Raw genomic sequence first — 20,491 nt, 5'->3', positions numbered from 1 at the left:
GGGGGAGGAGGAGGAGGAAAGAAAACAAAGATTCTCACCAACAGCACAATTGGCACCACCATGATGGATGAAGAAGAGATTGAGGTTGTTAACAATTTCAGCTTGCTTGGCTCTGCAACCAACACTCTTGGCACTAGCAGTTAGGAAATTAAAAGATGAATTGCATTTGGAAAATCTGCTGTCAGGAACCTTTCCAGAGTACTGAGAAACAATGATATCAGACTAGAGATTAAGGTGTGCCTGATCTAGGCCATGGTCTTGGCAATTATTTGCTATGCATCAAAGAACTGGACAATGCCTAAGGATGACAGAAGAAGAATTGATGTCTTTGAATTGTGGTGCTGGAGAAGAGTCTTGAATATACCATGGACTTCTAGGAGAACCAATAGGTCTGTCTTGGAGAGGGTGAAGCCAAGTTTCTCCTTGGAGGCTAGGATTTTGAAGCTCGGTATGACATACTCTGGGCATGTGGCCAGGTGGGACCAGTTTTTGGAGACGGACATGTGCTTGGAAATATGGAGGGACAGACAGCAGAGGAGAGGAAAACTACAGAAGAGATGGATTGATATGGTAACTGGGGCAATGGAATTAGATGTGTCAGAATCAGTGAGACTGGCTCAGGACAGGACAGGGATCAGAGCTACCTATCGGTACCATAGGGTCACTATGAGTTGCAGGCACCCTGATGGCACATAACAATAACAACAGGTCAAAGTTTACATAGTAAATTAGTTTTCAATTCAATAATTCACACAAAAACTGTTCTGACATTGGTTATGACTCCCACTGCATGTTGACATTCTTCTCATTTCCATCCTAGTTTCTCTGTTTCTCGGATTCCCCTGCCTCCTCCTCACAAACATTGCCCTTGTGCTCTTATATAGTAAATTGTTTTAAAAAGCACATTCCTCATTAATGTTTTTGCTTATTCATAGCCAGTATCAATTTAGTTGAGTGGTGACCCCACAAGAGTGGCTTCAGTTCCAAGTTAGAAGGGCCAATAGCCTTGGGGGTTCCCGCAGTCTCTATTAGACAAGTAAGTTGGGTGTTTTTGATTCATCTGAATTTTATTATATATTCTAACTAGGACCTCCTATTGTGTTCCTGGTTAGAGATGTAGATAGTTGTAGGCTGACACAATCTAGTTCTTCTGGTCTCAGGTTGGGAGAAGCTGAGATTCATGTGGGCCAGTAGTCCTTTGGAAGAACTAATTCATTAAGTCTTTGGTTTTCTTCACTCTCTTTAACTGCTCCCCACCCCTGCCGCCACCGCATCTAAGCTTTTATTAATGTTTTTAAAAACAAGCATCCATGTCAGTGAGGGTAGTGGTGGGGGAAGAGGGAAGAGTAAAAGAGGAACGAATTCTGCCCTACTGGTAATAAAGTCCCAAGTCCATCCCATCATGGTTTTCACAGTCACCTAAACACACATGGTCCTTGAAAATTAAGTACCACTTCTTGGAAAATAATATACTATTTTTTTTAACTTCTTAAGGACAATTTTGTTCCAACAGGTGCCAATTTGGACTGCAATCAGCTTCTTAAGATCTCCAGCAGTGGCATTAGTGTTGCACTTAACGCTGACCATCCTCCTCAGACAGTTGTTGCAAACCATCTCAATCATTCTGGTTATAGTTCGAATCTGTTTGGAGCCAGTGATGCCAGAACCTCCTAGCTTAAATGCTAAGCCTGACTGTCTCTCTTTAACTTTTAATTGGAAGAGAATACTAGTTTTATCTTAGAAAGGTGCTTACAAGGTTTTTTTGTGTGTGTTTTTTTTAAATGATGGTCATTTCTTTAATAGGTTTCTTTTAACAAATGTTTGTTTTTCTTTTTTGTCCTCTCCTGAGTAAGTTGAGTAGGGCAGGTAGACCAGCAAGGACATCCTGAGTTAGAAACCTTGGAAACCCATCAGCTTCCAGAATCTCATAGTTCATGGTATCTCAGTTTTTTTGTTCCAACATCAGACATTATTCTAGGAAGCAGTGGGGTTAGCTGCAGACAGCTGTTGTCCAAACCTCAGTTCTGTCATGTTCACCACTGTGCTCCAGGGAGGAACCTTCCAGGGTGGAGATGCCTGCTCTCCCAGTGGGTGCAGCCCAGAAGAGGGGCTCTGCTTTCTGGAGCTGGCATCATGTCCTGTGGCCTCTTTCCCACTCTGGCTGTTCCATTAGCTGTGCTCCATTTCCTGTCAGCCCCTTTCTGGTTCCTGCAGGAACCTTCTATTCTGCCCTTAGCCTCCCTTGGGAAGTAAGCTAACCAGGAATGGAGAATGAACTGGTGTGAAGACGGATTCATAGGTTCCTGTTTGCGATGTTTCCTGAGTGTGAGAGTGATTGCAGGCTAGTGAACTGGTTTCTCTTGCCCCCTTGCATGTGACCCTTACCCATGTTTGAGTGGTGAATCCAGCACCAATCTAACACTGTGGGATCTTTGTATTGCAGGCACTCCTTCCAGGGATGGTATGCACCAAACCAGGATGTAGAACATAATCTTTATGAACACATCATGACAGTTGTTCTGGATTCTCATGAGAGACTATAGTCCTTAACTTTCAAGTCCTGGAGCTCAGTTCTGCAAGATGTTTCTATAACTGTGTCACTAATGTGATTATACCTGCAGCCTATACAAACATACATGTAGAAAATATCTCCTTGACTTTTCTCACTTCATTTTCATCTCTTTCATTCCAGAAAGAGAGAGATGTAAAACCTGAAATCAGTTTTTCTTCTTTCTTACCTCTTAGAATTTCTCCTTTCTTTTCATTGTCCTTTGTTGAATTAAGAGGTCCTGGGTGATACAGAAGGTTTAAGTGCTCTACTACCCCTTGCAAAGCTGGCAGTCCAAACCCATTCAGAGATGCCTTGGAATACAAGGCTGGTTCTTTTTTTCAGAACTGTCATCGCCTTGAAAACCCTATGGGGAAGTTCTTCTCAATACACATGGGTTACACCAGGTCAGAAGTCACTTGATGACAACTAACAACAGCTGCAGAAACATAGCAAATTAATTATGTGCCCTAAATTCCCCTCTCTCTGATGGCTTAACTCAAGCTGTTCCATCCCCTATCTTCATTTCCCCCATCCTCATTTGGCAAAAAGTTCTCTCATTTTTTCCTGTTTAGCTTGGATACCACTTCCTCATGAGCATATCCAGGAAACGGCCCCATCCTAGTAGATATTGATACTTGTCTCCTCTGAGCCCACAAATAACTTTGCTTGTATCTTTATTCTAGGACTCATTGAAATTCTGTGCTGCGGTTAGTAAAGCCTGCCTGGTTTTCCTAAGAGACCAGGAGGTAGATGAATAAGTTCTGTGGATCATGCACATTTGCATCCCTTATAATGCTTAACATAATAGAATTAGTAAAAGAAAAGTGTTAGTGCTGGCCAAGATATTAATCATTTTACAGAGTTTCAGGGAGACTGTTCACCAAGTAATAAACTAGTCATATGTATGGTATTGTGGATAGTATTGCAGATCTCCTGCCCTGACCAATGTCCGTGTCCAACTTTGTATCAGTAGTTTACCTGTCCCTCTGGATTGTGGTTGAGAGATAGTTCAGCTTCCAAAGGAGTATCTGAACTCTTAGATTTTATGCTAGGTGCTTCCTGCAAGAAAATGAAGACACTTCACAAACTGATATTGTACTTTTTTTTTTAAGTCACAAAAAGGCAGTAAATAATTCACAATGATCCAATACAGTGATCAAAACATATATCAACAAAAATTCAGTCCAAGTTTCTGAACTACAATAAAACAACAGAAAAAAACATGGCTTTTCCAACAACCCACCGCACCCCCCAGTCCTTGCCCTTCCTTACCACATCTTTTTCTTTGATTGTTTTATCTTCTTTCAGGTTCTTAGAAAGAATAGACTTGGATTGTGGAGAAATAATTCCTCCTGTTTTATTATTCTGGGTCAAATGATGACCAGTATCCCGAAACAAGCTGAATAAACATTTGGTCTAGGGTAAGGGGAAAGGACAAGTCACAGACAAAGGAGGCAAACACCAAAAAAACCCCCCAAAAACTACCTTATTCTTTAGCATCATTTAATCTTCCAAATAATTACAACATTGCAGACTCAAAGAGATCAGAAATAATTAACTGCATATCCTTATTTCTAAAATACATAAAATCACCACAGAAAGCTACCTGCCTATTCTATTACTTATTTTTTAAAAAAATTTAAATAACTTATATAATTCTATTATAAAGAAGAGACCTTTGAACTTGGTTTGATTCTGATGTCTAAGTTTGGTCACCAGAAAGCTTCTAATCTTTGACAAATGATTTCAAATTAATTTCAAGTGGTGAAATGAATTTCTTTACAAAATATATTATCTGTTTAATTATTGGCATATCAGTTACAGCTGGACAAGTAAGATAAGTTTAATGTTTAAAGTGGAAACAGTATGGAAAAATTTAAAACTATGTATTTCACTTGCGGAGAACCTTGGAATGGTGTTTAACCAAACAACATAGATTAAAAATATAAAAGTAATTATGCAGATGAATGAAGCCTGGCAAGAAAGAAAGAAGGAGTGAATAAAGTAGGAGGGAGGAATTGCAAAACAAGGGCACCAGAAACCTTCTAGGGACGATGGACATCTTGGTGTCTTAACTGTGATAACCTTAAAGGTGCACAGATACCCGACAAAATGTAAAACCTGTACTCTTCAAAAATCACCTGTAATTCTACCAGCTGTAGTATACTTGCTATATTTCATCGATTCCAAGATGCTAATTTTCCCCCTTTTAACATCTCTAGGTGTTAAATTGGGATGTGATGATACGAAGAACTGTTACTATAAACAAAACCAAAAATACACTGTCCTGCATCTTTGTATCAGTAGTCCACTCCTCTCACTTATTTAATATAAGTATCACACATGTAATATGACCAAAAAGTGCCTTTCTCTAATGATATTTCTTTTTGGCCTTGATTTCTGACAGTAAACTTCTCTTTGAATGTAAAGATAGCACTTGTCTATCTCACTATTAGATTTTTACTAATGAATAGAATTTGCATACCCTGCCATCCTGTAACTCCATTCGTTACTCCTCTAAGCTAGTACTGAGGTAACAAGAAATTCATGGAGATTCAATAGTAGTTAACTAGCAGAAAGATTATACAAGTAATTAAGCAAAATTTCCTAAGATGTTTACGAAAGGCATAAGATAGCTTATTGTTAGCTTTCTAAAAAAAAGTTTTAAATGTATCCAGTAAAATAAACTGCACAATTTTTCTACAACTTGACTAAAAAAAAAATAAACCACCCCAGTTATTGAATTGATTCTAACTTATGCCAGTCCTATACCATGTTTCTGAAGCTGTAAATATTTTTCCTTTTTTATTATTATTAATTTTAATGAAAATTTACCGAGACTGGATTTCCATTCTTCATTGTCGCGTTTTTCTCCCTGCCCACCCTCCCCCCCCGGTTGCTCTTCTCTTTGAAAAGTAAATTCTTTCATTGTTATACAATCTCTCCCTCCAAGTCCATTCCACTAGGCAGCCTTTGTTCTGGACTCCACTCACGACAATAATACGTAATCATATAACCCTTTTAAACAATTCTCTCCCTCATCTGTTTCAATGCAGTATACATAATTTATCCCATCTTTCTCAGGTTCACCCAACCCTGATGTCAGTCCTGTTTTACAACAGTGGACCTATGCACTATTTGTCTAAGGTCTGTTTTCATGGGGTGAAAATATACCCTGCAGGACCACAAACAGGAGACATTCTTACACTGTTGGATCATGAACCAAAGCTTGTTAAGTTCCTACCCGGCTAAAGTGTCATCAGGGAAGCTTAAAGCAAGACAGCTCAACATGAGAATTTGACAGTAATAAGCCCCATAGCACAAAAGTGAGATTACTTGATTGGTTAAACCAACATGCTATTCCATCTATTATCACACTGTGATCCCAGAAGAGCAGACAGGACCACTTTTTCTAGTAATTTGTTCTTCCTCAGTCATGCCTGTTTCTAGAGGTCCATTGTAAACTTTAAGATAAAGCTATATCTCAAGACCCTCCCTTCTCATCCTGTGGGGGTGGGGGGAGGGAAAGATCTTTGAGATAAAATATCCCTGCAGACAGGAGAGTTCAAAGAAAAGGATTGTTGTTATTGAAGTACATGGCCCAGGTCAGCACCAGAGTTAAAGAGACTTCCATTTGGAAAGACAACTTTTAAAAATCCAACATGGCAAACAACTACGAGACATCATCTCACCCTAGTCAGAATAGCAAAATTTAACAGAACAGCAAGCAACAAATGCTGGCGAGGTTGTCGAGAAACTGGAACCCTTATTCACTGTTGTTGGGAGTGTAAAATGGTGCAACCACTGTGGAAGGCGGTATGGCACTTTCTCAAAAAGTTGCAAATAGAGATACCATTTGACCCAGGAATTCCACTACTGGGAATATACCCCAAAGAGACCATAACTGACATCCAAGCAGATATATGCACACCCATGTATATCACGGCTTTGTTCACAATAGCAAGGAGTTGGAAGCAACCTAAGTGCCCATCAACAAATGAATGGATAGAGAAGTTGTGGTATATTCATACAATGGAATGCTACACTGCACTGAAAAACAAGGAATTCATGCAATATTATTCAAAATGGGTGACCCTGGAGGACATTATGCTGAGTGAAATATCTTGGTCACAGAAGGACAAATACCGCATGGTGCCACTGTTGTAAAACAGGACTGACCCCGGGGCTGGGAGGAGACTGAGAAAGATGGGTTTAATAATGTATACCACACTGAAACAGATGAGGGAGAAAACTGTTTAAGAGGGATACGTGATTAGGTATTTTTTCTCATGACAGGAGTCCAGAGCGAAGACTGCATAGTGGAGTGGACCTGGGGGATTGTTGTTGTTAAGTTGTTAAGTGCTGTTGAGTTGCAGGTGACTCATAGCAACCCTATGAAGGAGAGTCCTCGATGCTTGGGTGTCTTTCATCCTCTCTCCAGGTTCATAGGGTTTCCAGAGACAAGCTATTATGGAAGTGAATGCCACTCCTCCTTCCAAGGACCTGGGGGGAGGGACTGTAAAACAATGAAAGAATTTTTCTTTTACTTTTCCAAGAGGGTAGTGTACTGGGGGAAGGGCTGGGAGGGGAGAAAAGTGCAACAATGAATGAATGGAAATCCAAAGTCTCTGTAAATTTTCATTAAAATTAATAATAATTTTTTTTTAAATCCAACATGGCAACAATGAAAGAATCTTTTTAACAAGAAGAGCAAACTGGTGTGATGAGGGTAGGGAGGAAAATGTGCAACAAGGAATGAATGGAAATCCAAGTTTTCTGTAAGCTTTCATTAAAATATCAATTAAAAAATATCCAACATGGTTTCTAGACTCTTATCAAATCATTAAAGGGAAATTAAGACTCCAGTTTCAGCCTGCCTTATTCTACACAGACCATGTGCCTCTGATTTTAGACTCTCATACATAGCCTTCTTCCTGACCAAATCTTTTCAAGTCCTTTGACCACACTCAGGCTGATGTACTGACTTCTACACAGACTGAGCAATGGTCATTTAAATAGTTGCTTGTTGTAGGATAAGCCTTTAAGACCCCAGATACTATTACCCTCTTTGATAAGCAGGTACCATAATAATAGGCTTTTGCACAGTCAATAAAACATAAGTTAATGTTCTTGAATTGTAGTATTAGAGTATTGAATATCTCCTAGGCTGACACGTCTTTCTTAAATGAAGTGAAACCAGGGTGCTCCTTAGAGAAAAGGATGGTAAAACTCTGTCTCACATACTTGGCCATGTTGTCAGGGCCTGTTCTGGTGAAAAGATGGCATACTGGGAAAGGTGGAGTGTCAGAGAAAAAGAGGAAGACCCTTAACAAGACATATTGACACAGGGACTGTAACAATGGGCTTGTCTTTCAGAATTGGTGAGGATGGCACAGAATAGGGCAAGGTTCAGACTGGTTGTGTGTAGTGTCCCTATGATGCATAGTCACCTCAACAGGACTTAACAACAAAATACCTAACAACACATTTGTATTCTTTTAGTCCCCTGGTTCATGTTCTAGCTACAAACCATTACTTAACAATCATTCTTGATAGATACTCTATAATTTTTTTATTTACTCAGTACATTTATCTATGTTTAAAACGTATTTTTAAAATTTTATCAATATTGTTGTTGTTGGGTGCCATCAAGCCGACTCTGACCATCTCACAGTGACCATATGAACAACAGTGATGAACCTGGTCTTATCCTGCCCCATCTTCATGCTCTCTGACATACTCAAGCTCATTGTTATATTCACTGTCTCAAACCATAGTTTTGAGGGTCTTCCTCTCTTTCTATGACCCTTCCACTTTCCTCAGTATGACAGATTTCGATCCTATTAAATTATTTCATTGGACCAATCTCTATTAAGTGATATTTATGGTTCAAAGTGTACTGATATTGATATGGAAAATTACTACTCAATTGTTACTGTATTTTACAAAGTTTCATTTTCTTATAAAACTTAAAACAGTAAAATTGGCTTTTTTTGTTCAAAAAATGTACAGTATTTTCACACATGAAAATGGACAATCTATATCCTAACTTATTAATCAGCACGATTTATGGTTTCACATATTTAACATAACCAACTTTTTTCACTGTCCTTCAGAGTATTTTTCTAACTTTATTGAGGTAAAAAGGAAATAAACAATGCATTATTTAAACTATAGAAATTGATGAAAAAACATAACTATAGAAATTGATAAATTTAACATATGTACACACCTGTGAAGCCATCTCACATTTAGGACAAAGAACATTTCTACCACATCTAATATTTTCCTCACCTTGTTTTCCAATTTCCCCTTCTACTTCTGTCCTCAAGCAACCACTGATTTGAGTTCTATCACTACAGATTGTTACATGTATAGCAATAGTTAATTCTTTTTAATCATTGAGCAAGAATTCACTAAATAGATATGCCAACTCAATTTGTTTTCTTGTCCAGCTGTCAAAGAGTTTGTGTTACTTCTAGTTTATGCCGTTTCATTACCTTCAAGTTTCTAAGGTTTCATTTTAATAAAGCTGCAACATTCTATATTTAACATTTTAACATACCAACTGTTTTCAAAAATGGAGTGCACAAATGTAAAATGCTAAAACAATAAACTGGAATTACAATGTCTATGAATTTATTTTTTCTTACCTTCTCATAAACTGTACTATCTAGATAAGGGTAAACGTGAAAAGCTCCTCGAATCCTATTTACACCTGGATACAGCAATGGTACCATATTAACATAAGCCACACCATGGTATGAAAGCGGACTGTCATCGTCACTCTAAAAGAATAAGATCAGAGAATTGTTAGTACTATAGAGCAACGCCGAGTAAGATTTGAAGCTCTGAATCAGTCTGAACCAGAAGACTAAGCTTTAGGAACAGGCTCTGCTGCTTAACTGGCTACCTAAATATTCTGGTCTTGAATTCTTTATTTCCAATCCAGCTTAAGTAACACCACAATCACTGAAACAATGTGTTTAAATAGTGATCACAAAAAGCAAAAGCAGTAGCTGCATCAGCACATCCACAAACTGATGCAAGTATGCACTTTCAACCAAAAAGAAACATGTTCCTTTTAGGGAGAAAGAAAAGTTTTGTGAATAAGCACAACAAAAATCTGAGAGAAATCAGAGGTTGTGGGTTTTTTTAACAACATTTCAAAGCCTCGTGGTGATGAGGGAGCTTTAGAAATCATCTGAACCAGTTATAACAAATAGGTTCTGACTAAACTCAAATTCAAATTAACTGCTATAAGGGTTTTAGCTGTTTTGAGAAAGATTCATGTTCTTATCCAGGTTTGAAAATCTTTAGTGGTCAAATGGACTGCTCTCATCAGCTAATCAAAAAAGAGAAGAAACGAAACTATTCCAATAATCTACTATATATGTATGTGTTGTTGTTATTGTTATTGTTATTATTATGTGCCACTGAGTTGAACCTTAGCCTATCCTGTACTATCCTCAACATCTCTGACAATGCACTAAAAAAAAAGTTGGAAATAGAAATACCATTTGACCTAGCAATTCCACTACTGGAAATATATCCTAAAGAACCCAGAGCCACAACTGACACAGATGCGTGCACATTCATACTGATTGTTGTATGTAAATACAATTATTATATTGTATGAAACCAATAAAAATATGTTAAAAAAAAAACAAGGGAAAAGATGGGAAATGGGAAAGGGGAGAAATCACAAGGCTAGCAGAGGTTAGTGGGCAGATGAAAGGGTGAAGGAATAGGAAAGATTTAATGGGGACTCAAAAAGATGAGTTAGTAATAGGCATGTCATGTATTGTGTACTGTCCAGTTGGAATCAACTCATAGCTGACTCTCCAGTGGGTTTTGAGGCAGTTTAATTGCAAGGGAGGAGATTGTCCATCTTTCCCCCACAGAGAAGCTGGTGGATTTGAACTTCATTCCTTTATAACTGCAGCACAGCTCCTTACCACTAGGCCACCATAGATCACTAGTAATCAATTTTATAAAATACTGTATCTATGAATGATTGTATAAAACACAATGTATAAAAAAAGAAACTAACCAAAAAGCCACAATATATCTAAAAGAAAGGAAATTATAATGAGATGGAAAACTGAAATCATCAACAAGACCAAGAGCTGGTTTTTCTAAAGGATCAAAAAAATTTATAAAACACTGGCAAGATTAACAAAAGAAAGAAAAGAGAAGACACACAGAACTCAATTAATTAATGATACAGATGACAACAAAATCAGATGAAATTAAATCTGTAATATCGGAACATTATGAAAAATAATAAATAAGTTTTAAAAATTTGAAAACCCAGAGAAAATGGACAAATTCCTTGAAACTCATGCCCTACCTAGAACGACATGAACATATGTTGAACACTTGAACAGCCCCATCACAAAAGGTGAAATTGAGCAGGTCATAAAAAGACTTCCTCACAATAAAAGTCCTGGACCAGATGGCTTCATGGCTGAATTCTACCAAACTTCAGAGAAGATTTATCACCAATTCTACTTAAATTATTTAAAAAAAAATAGAAAAAGAGGGAACACTCCCAAAGCCATTTTACAAAGCAAGCATAACCCTAATACTCAAACCAGGCAAAGACAGTACCAAAAAGGAAACTACAGAAAAAGTTTTCTTATTACTATAGATGCAAAAATCCTGGCCAGTTGAATCCAAAAGTACATAAAAAAAAACAACAAAACTCATCAAGACCAAGTGGGATCATGACAAGTATGTAAGGGTGGTTCAACACAGGAAAAACAATCAATGTAATTCATCACATTAATAAATAATAAGAAACACATGATCCTAGCAAATGATGCAGAAAAGGCCTTTGATGAAATCCAATGTCCTCTCCTCATCAAAACATTCAGTAGAATAGGAATACAAGAGAATTTCCTCAATATTGTGAAAAGTATGTACACAAAACCAAGAGCCAGTATCATTCTAAATGGAGAAAGACTAAAAGCATTCTCCATGTGAACAGGGACCAGACAAGTATGTCCACTGTCGCCATTCCAATTCAATATTGTATAGTACTTGCTAGGGAAATAAGGGAAGATAAACAGACACTGCCCTGGATGTGCTCGCTAAGTTGTGCCAAGAAATCTGGAGGACTGCCAACTGGCCAACTGACTGGAAAAGATAGATATTTGTTCCCATTACAAAGAAAGGGGACCCAAGAGAGTGTGGAAATTACCAAACAATATTAATATCACATGCAAGCAAGAGCATGTTGAAAATTATCCAAAAATGTTTAGAACAACATGTCAACAGAGAACTGCCAGATGTGCAGGCTGGATTTAGAAGAGGTTGTGGTACTGGGGATATTATAGCTAATGTTAGATGGATCTTGGTAGAAAGCAGAGAATACCAGAAGAATGTGTATCTGTGCTTCATTGACTATACAAAGACTTTTGACTGTGTGGATCACAACAAGCTCTAAGAAGAATGAGAATCTCTTAAGTGTGGATTTGAAGGACACATGGCCAAGGGCGGCCCACATCAGGTCCTCGAGGCTGACAGGACTGACAGGCCCCAGCTCCCAGCTGGAAACAAAGGAGGACGCTTCAACGATTTAGATCCTCCCAGAAGAGCTGTGGGTGAGCATTAACATTACTGGTAAGTATATTCATTTTCTCCTGGACACAGAGCCTACTAAAAGCCTTCTGAGGCCCCAACTCTTTCTCACTATTTCTTAGTTGTTGGAATCGATGGAAAACCTCATAAGCAGTTCCTTACTTCACCTCTGCCTTGCATGCGGACTTCCGAGCTGTAAAACAACCCAGTGGTAGATGTAATTTGGTCCAGGACTTAAGAACAATAAATGACATAGTTAAGCCTCTACATCTTGTGGTTCCTAACCTTTATACTATAATAGACTAAGTGCTTGTCAATAGGCCTTTTATTTTAAGAACTACCTTCCCTCTGTAACTTGATTTGTGCCACTGTTAGAACCTCTACTTGGAATATTATTGCTTTTAATTTTTGACTCATGTACTTTTTTTTTCTTTTTTAAATAACATTTTTATTGTATACTGGTTTACTTACAAAATTTGTATACATTGTTTTTCACAACAGATCATTCCCATTTCTTTTACCCACCCCTCCCTTTACCCATCAAATTGGAAGACCTTATGATTATCACCCTGCCCAGCCTCACCCCTCAGCTCCAATGCTCACCCCCTTGGATCCTCATACACATTTTACGATTTATCTTCCTATTTCTACAATTATGGTCTCATACAGTATTTGTATTTATGTGACTGAGTTAGTTCACTTAGCATAATGCTCTCCAGTCCCTCTCAAGTTATGCTGTGACTTTCAAAATCATTGCTCTTGTGTGCTGCGCAGTATTCCATCATGTGAATGTACCATAATTTCTCAATCACCTCGATAGGTGGTTTCATATTTGGCCTGTTTCCATGTTCTTGAGATGGTGAATGACGCTGCTATGAACACTGGTGTACAAGTCTCCATTTGTGCTTTGTGCCTCGGTTCTCATTTTCTCAGCGTATATTCCAAGCAGTGGAATACCTGGGTCATATGGAATTGGTATGTTCAGCTTTCTAAAGAAATGCCAAACTGTCTTCCAGAGTGGTTGTACCATGACTCATGTACTTTTAACTTGCTAGTTAAATTTGTGTCTTCTAGGCTGCAACAGTTCCATGATACATCTTCAAGGATATGAACATATATGGCTAAGCACAATTGATAACAGTGCATCTAAATTCCAAAATCAATCTCCACAGTAGTCTACATGTTTCCCATTGCCAAAGGGGCCCTTTAGAGTAGTGAGAGAAGATCTTCACCCTGAAACCTACAGCATCCCTTTTCAGCAGGAAGTAGCTAAGACAATATGCTGTCCCCTTTTCCTTATGAATCAGAGTGAAGTCTCTCTCAGGGAGTAGTGATAGGGAATGACAAAGGATACACTGACAAAGGAGATTAATCAGAACTGGCTTTGACAAGCACTGTGGCAATGGGACAATTAAAATAGACTTTCAAGGGGGAAAAAAAGAGGAATGAACTGGGGGTTGGTAGAGAAAATAGTGCAACAATGAATGAATGGAAATCTAAAATATCTGTAAATGTTCATTAAAATTAATAAAATTTAATTTAAAAAAAAAGAATGAGAATCCCAGAACATTTGCTTGTGCTAATTCAAAATCTATACTAGGACCAAGAGGCAGTCATCAGAACAGAGTAAGGAGACACTACATGGTTCAAAATCAAGAAGGGGGTCCATCAGGGATGTATTTTGTATTCATATCTTTTCAATCTGTATGCAGAACAGATCATCTGAGACACTGGGCTGTACGAGGAGGAATGTGGCATCAGGATTGGTGGAAGAGTCATCAACAACCTATGTTATGCAGATGACACAACCCTGCTTGCTGAAACTGAAGAGGACCTGAAGCACTTGCTGCAGAAGGTCAAGGACTGCAGCCTTCAATATGGATTGAGGCTCAACATCAAGAAAACAAAGATTCTCACCACTGGGCCAATTGGCAGCATCAGGATGGATGGTGAAGAGATTGAGATAGTTAATAGTTTTAGTTTACTTGATTCCACAGCCAACATTCTTGGCACCAGCAGCCAGAAAATCAAGAGATGAACTGCATTGGGAAAGTCAGCTGTAACGGACCTCTCAATAGTACTGAAGAGCAACAACATCAGGCTGAGACTAAGGTGTGTCTAATCCAGGCTATAGTCTTTGCAATTACGTGCTATGCATTGGAGAATTGGACAGTGACTAGGGATGACAGAAAGAGAATTGATGCCTTTGAACTGTGGTGCTGGAGAAGAGTATTGAATATACCATGAACTGCCAGGAGAACAAACAGGTTTGTCCTGGAGAGGGTGAAGCCATAATGCTCCTTGGAGTCAAGGACTCTGAAGCTTCTTCTGACATACTTTGGGCATGTTGCAAGGAGGGACTGGTCCTTGGAGAAGGACATCATGTTTGGGAGCATGGAGGGATGGTGCAGGAGAGAAAGACCCTTGATGAGCTGGATCGATTCTGTGACTAGAGCGGTGGGAATGAGTGTGTTTGAGACGGTGAGGTTGGCACAGGATAGAACAGCATTTAGAGCTGTTGTACATAGGGTTGCTATGAGTGGCAAGCGACTTGATGGCACATAACAACAACAGCAAGGAAATAAGAGGCATCCAGATTGGCAAAGAGATGGTGAAACTCTCACTATAGTCTGATGATATGACAATGTACACAGAAACCTCCAAGGACTCAACAAATAAACTGTTAAAACATAAAATCATTATTGTAGAATGAGTATGAGGATCCAAGGCAGGGAGAGTGGAAGCAGAGGGATGAGGATAGGCAGGGAGGGGGAGTTAATGATAGGGTTGTACAATTTGACGAGTTGGGGGCAGGAATGGGAAAGATCTGGTGGGGAAAAAATGTATTCAAACCTTGCAAATAAACCAGTATAAATAAAACTTTAAAAAAATAAAAATAACACTTGAACACAAATCAAGTGTCATTTCTTCCATTATAGATTTTTTTTTTAAATAACACTTTATTTTCTTTCTCTCTTTTTTCCTTGTTGTATATTATCGAGTCAGATCCAACTGGCACAGGAGGAGATTGCCCCTCCTCCAGCCAAGCATCTGGTGAATTTGAATTGTGTGCCTTTAGGATTGCAGCACAACTTCTTGCCACTACACCACCGGAGCTCACTTTAAAACACATTTTTATCACACATTGATTGGACTGATTTCTTCTGTAGTGACTGGTTGATGACAAGAAAGAAATTTTTTATTCATGAGATATTAAGAAACATTTCCAGGTATCATATTTTTATGATGGTTATTATGAAAATATTATTTCAGGATGTAAAGCAAACAGTCCTGGTTAAGCATTTGTTGTTAGGTGCCAATGAGTAGAGAATGATGCAGTAAAATTCTATGAACAACAGATCTGAACCCTGTTCTATCATGTACCATCTTCACACTTCCTGAGTCAGAGGAATACAATCCTGCAACAGAAGCTCAGAGATAAGGACCTTCCTCTGGACTATCAGAGAGAGAAAACATTCTCTTAGAGCTGATACTGAGGACTTGGATGTGGATTCTCCCAAACTGTAAGACTTGTTTGTCAGTGTCTTGTACTGGAAAATTTACTTACAGCTGCTAATTTCTTTGTAGACTAGATAGTTGTGTTCTCGTTTGTCAGTGTTCTAATTTGGAAGCAGGAGCAACATCCACTTTCTAAACAACATGCCTCTGGAAACTATGAACTTTGAGAAACGACAGTTATAGGAAGGCTTCACGTCTTTTTTTCAAAGGGTCACTATGAATCATGCTCAACTTGACAGCAATCAACAACAACAATTAGTGCATCACTTGTCTGTCAGCTATACTTGTGGATTGCTTTGGTGTTCAAACATGTGTCACTGATGCTCCAAATGGTAGACAGATTTTAGAGCTCTAGAATTGAGACAGACTAGGAAGAAGTATTGATCATCCACTTCTGAAATAACATGCCTCTGAAAACTCTATAAACAATAGAGGTTAAACATTTTAGGCGTCTGTTTTTTCCATGTCTTCAAAAGAAGAGTACTACTACTCTAGGTTATCCCTTTCCAAAAACCAATGCAAAGATATTTACACCCTTTAGGGATAATGGTTCCATTTACAGTGTGCATTTTATGATTTTAAGTCTCTTTCTGACATTTACTTTTTCAGTAGCTAAAGGAGAGCAAGTCCCTGGGTGGCACAGTTACTGGTAGTTCAAAGCCCACAGAATAAAGACCTACCTCTGAAAGATCTACTGCTCAAAGGTCCACAATCATGATAATATTATGGCATGTAGTGCTGTTTTGAAGACATGGGTGATAGAGAATTGGAATAAAATTGATGCCAATAGATCAGCAAGAGGAAAGGAGGTTGAGGATTATCTTTAGATGCCAACTGTTATATTCCACTCTTGTTTCTCTTGTTGGATTTTCCTAGGTTCAAGAAGAGTTTGAAATCCTTCTGCACATTCTAACATACATATATCTTTAACATATGCTTAGTTAATTAGACACTGAAGGTCAATTTGATGAGATCCTTAATCTCACTATATATTTATTTGTAATACCACTTGTAAAGGAGTACTAACTTTAATTTCATTTTGGATTTCTTCCCTAACATAAATATTTAATTCAGAAAGAAAAGAAGACATAAATTAAGTTTTTGTAATGAGTAATCCTCAATTTGACTAAACAAATATAAATGAAGAAATCTACTTGGGCTTGAATTCTATTCTGCATCATGTTATACTTGGGAAGTTTGCTTTCAAAATCCCGTTCCATTTGCCATTATTTTTCAGATAAAAACTTCTTTCTGCCAATAGTTTTCATATTGTTTTTGTCTAGAATGAAAAAAATCCAAATCAGGGTAGCAATATCTTTGTGAAATGTTTTTATAAATGGTGAAGACTAACAAAGTGGTATATTGGATAATTTCCTATCTCTGTTGTAAATTAGAATGTAGAACAAAATAGCCCAAATCACAAATAGTGTTGGCACTTTTAACCATTCCCACGAAATCCATTTCAAGTATTCTATTCTCAGTTTGGCTTTGGCTAGGTTGCAAGAGTGTCATTTATGAATGTAATAAAATATTTTAAGATTGGTTCTTTAAAAAAAAAAAACACTCTTAGAGCTAATATACCAATTTAGTAGAGTTGCAGGATTCAAGATTAAGTAATATACACATCTCTGTAGGATTCCTCTACAGTAACAAAGAAAACACACAGAAGAAAAATAAGAAAGCAACACCATTTGCAATAGCCAAACACAAAATAAGATACTTTGGAATAAATCTAACTAGAGCCACAAAAGGCTTGTACAAAGAAAACGATAAAACACTTCTGTAACAAACAATAAAATACTTAATAAATGGGAAAATGTCCCCTGTTCATGATTGTTGTTGTTGTTGTTGTTTGGTGCCATCGAGTCATAGACAACTCATAGCGCTCCTATGAACAAAAGGCCCGAGCACCGTTCGTACATAGAGTTTCTGGAGGCAAGCCATTTCGGAAGTGGATGCTGCTCCTGCTTCCAGGCTTGTTTTAGTGGGGATTTTCCAGCAAACACTATCCACCATGGGTAACCATTACCATGTTTGGCACATTAGTGTCCCAGTGTTCAGTAACCATGAGTTATCTCTACACAGCAATGCACAGACCAGTGCTATACCACCTAGAAGAATGTTCATGAATAGGAAGACTTTTAATATAGAAAAAATTACAATCTTACCAAAAGAAATGTACACGTTTAATGCAATCCCTTGGAAGCAGGAGTGGCATCCACTTCCTAAACATGCCTCCAGAAACTCTGTGAATTTTGATAAATGTTGATAGTTATAGAAAGGCTTCAGGCCTTTTGTTCATAAGGTCGCTATGAGTTGTGCTTGACTTGGAGGCAATAAACAACAACAACATAATGCAATCTCAATACAGATAACAATTTTTTAATTCATTTTTCAAGGAGCTTGAAAAGGCAATTCTCAAGTTTATTTGGAGTGGAAAGAGATGATGAATAAGTAAAGCACTTCTGAAAAACAAGAACGAAGTGGGAGGCATATCACTCCCTGATTTCAAAACCTCCTATATAGCTGTAATAACCAAAACAACACAGTACTGTTACAATGACAGGCACACAGTCCAGTGGAACAGAATTGAGAACCTAGAAATTAACCCATCTATCGATGGTCAACTGATAATCGACAAGGAAAGAAAATCTATCAATGGGGAAATGACAACCTCTTCAACTAATGGTTCTGGCAAAATTGAACTGCTACTTGCAGAAAGCTGAAGTAGGAACCACACCTCTCATCATACAAAAAAAATCAACTCGAGGTGGATCAGAGACCTAGGGGTAAAGCCCAAAATCATAAACAACTTAAGAGACAAATTGGGACCAAGCTTAGAAGGACTCACCTATGGTATAAAGGGGTTGTCAAATACAGCCAGAAATACACAATCAGGAGAGGATAAAACTGATAAAAGGGACCCTCTAAAGATTAGATCTCCGTGTGCATCAAAAACTTTTCCCGATAGGGTGAAAAGAAAGCCTGCTGACTGGGTAAAAGTATTCGGCAATACATTCTTGAACAAGGTTTCATAACAAAAGTTTATAAAATCCGCCAGGGATTCTACAAGAAAAAGACTGATAATTCAATTACATAGTGGGCAAAAGACATGGAAAGACTTTTCACAGAGGAAGACCTTCAGATGGCAGACACATGAATAAATGCTCTAAATCACTGGCAATAAGAGAAATACAAATCAAAACCACAATGGCATACAGTCTCACCCCAGTAGCAATGGCAAAGTTTAATAAGACAGCAAGTAATAAATGTTGGAGAGGATGTGGAGAGAAAGGAACTGTCATACCCTGTTGGTGTGATTGTAAAATGGTACAACCACTCTGGAAGGCAATTTGACACATTCCTCAAAAATCTGAACATAAAAATACCACATGATCCAGTTATTCCACCCCTAGGAATATACTCTAAAAAAATCAGAACTGAGACACAAACGAAGATTTGCACACCAATGTTCATAAGAGCATTATTCACAGCAGCAAGAACATGGGAACAGTTCAAATGTTCAGCCACAATTGAATGGATTGAGAAATTATGGTACCTTCACATGATGGAATACTACACAACACTCATGAGCAGTGATTTCAAAAATTCCTACATAATTTGGGAGGGACTGGAGAGCATTATGCTGAGTGAACTTACTCAGTCTCATAAGGCTAAATACTGCATAGGACCATTATTATAAAAACAGGATAACTAGTAAAATATGTATAGGGATCCAAGGAGGGAAGGGGATGAGAACAAAGGAGTAAAGGGATGGGGAATCATAGGGTCACACAATTTGGTGGGTGGAGGGAGGAAAGTAAAGAAAATGGGAAAGATTTGGTGAGGATCTGAAAAGACAGAGAAATGAAGGGCATGGTTTAATGGTAAATTATTTTATAAAACATAATGAATGAGAATGATTGCATGAAACACAATATGAATGATGGATAGTGTGAAATATAATGTTTACAAATTTTGTATGTAAACACATGTAGAACTTTACAAAACTCACAATGTACATGAATTTAAAAAAAGAAATGGAGTTGTTAATTTTAAATTAAAAAAACAAAAAACAACGCCTCATCACTAAGCCATCAGAGCTCCTAAAAGCATGGTATTGCTAAAACAACAGGCATATAGATCAATGGAATAAAATTAAGATTCAAGAAATAAACCTACGGTCAACTGATATTACACAAGAAATTATAAACATTAAATGAGGAAATGACAGCTTCTTTAACAAATGGTGCTGGGAAAATTGGACACCTACTTGCAGAAAAATGAAATGGACAACTCAAAGCAGATCGGAGACTTAGGGGTAAAACCAAAGCCTATAACAATCATCAGCAAAGAACTAGGAACAAATTTAGAAGCCCTAGTCTATAGAATGAATAGCCTTTCAAGCATAGCCTAAAATGTCCGTACACCCAAGAGAGAATAAAATTGATGAATGGACCTTCTAAAAATCAAGTTCTTGTGTGCATCCAAAAAGCTTTTCCAATAAGGTGAACAGAAAGCGCACAGACTGGGGAAAAATATTTGACAATGATATTTCAGACAAGGGACTCATATTTAAAATTTATAGACTACTGAACTTCTTCAAATTACTGAAGCATAATACTGTCAGTGTGAAGAGGCAGGCACACCTGATGCAGCAAGTCATGGTCTTTTCTATTACTTGCTATGCATCTGAGATGTAGAACATAAATAAAGGTAACAGAAGAATTGATGCCTTTGAGCTGTGTTGTTGTTGTTGTTATGTGCCGTCGAGTCGCTTGCGACTCATAGCGACCCTATGTACAACAGCCCTAAACTCCGCTCTGTCCTGTGCCA

General features: G+C 37.9%; 1 protein-coding gene across 1 annotated transcript in view; it reads right to left on the bottom strand.

Moving 5' to 3' along the window:
- TTC18 (tetratricopeptide repeat domain 18) overlaps positions 1–20,491 on the bottom strand; it is a 146,918-nt gene that overhangs the window by 63,492 nt on the left and 62,935 nt on the right. The window contains exons 9-11 of the mRNA XM_006887566.1: positions 9,205–9,339; positions 3,791–3,967; positions 3,530–3,610 (exon numbers count right to left, since the gene is read on the bottom strand). Coding sequence (XP_006887628.1) covers positions 3,530–3,610; positions 3,791–3,967; positions 9,205–9,339 — 393 coding nt within the window. The remainder of the gene's footprint in view (positions 1–3,529; positions 3,611–3,790; positions 3,968–9,204; positions 9,340–20,491) is intronic.

The sequence above is a fragment of the Elephantulus edwardii genome, unplaced genomic scaffold, assembly GCF_000299155.1.
Source record: "Elephantulus edwardii isolate Elephantulus edwardi_28Jun2011 unplaced genomic scaffold, EleEdw1.0 scaffold00058, whole genome shotgun sequence".
Lineage (NCBI taxonomy): Eukaryota > Metazoa > Chordata > Mammalia > Macroscelidea > Macroscelididae > Elephantulus > Elephantulus edwardii.
This window is presented reverse-complemented; position numbering and strand designations above follow the sequence as displayed.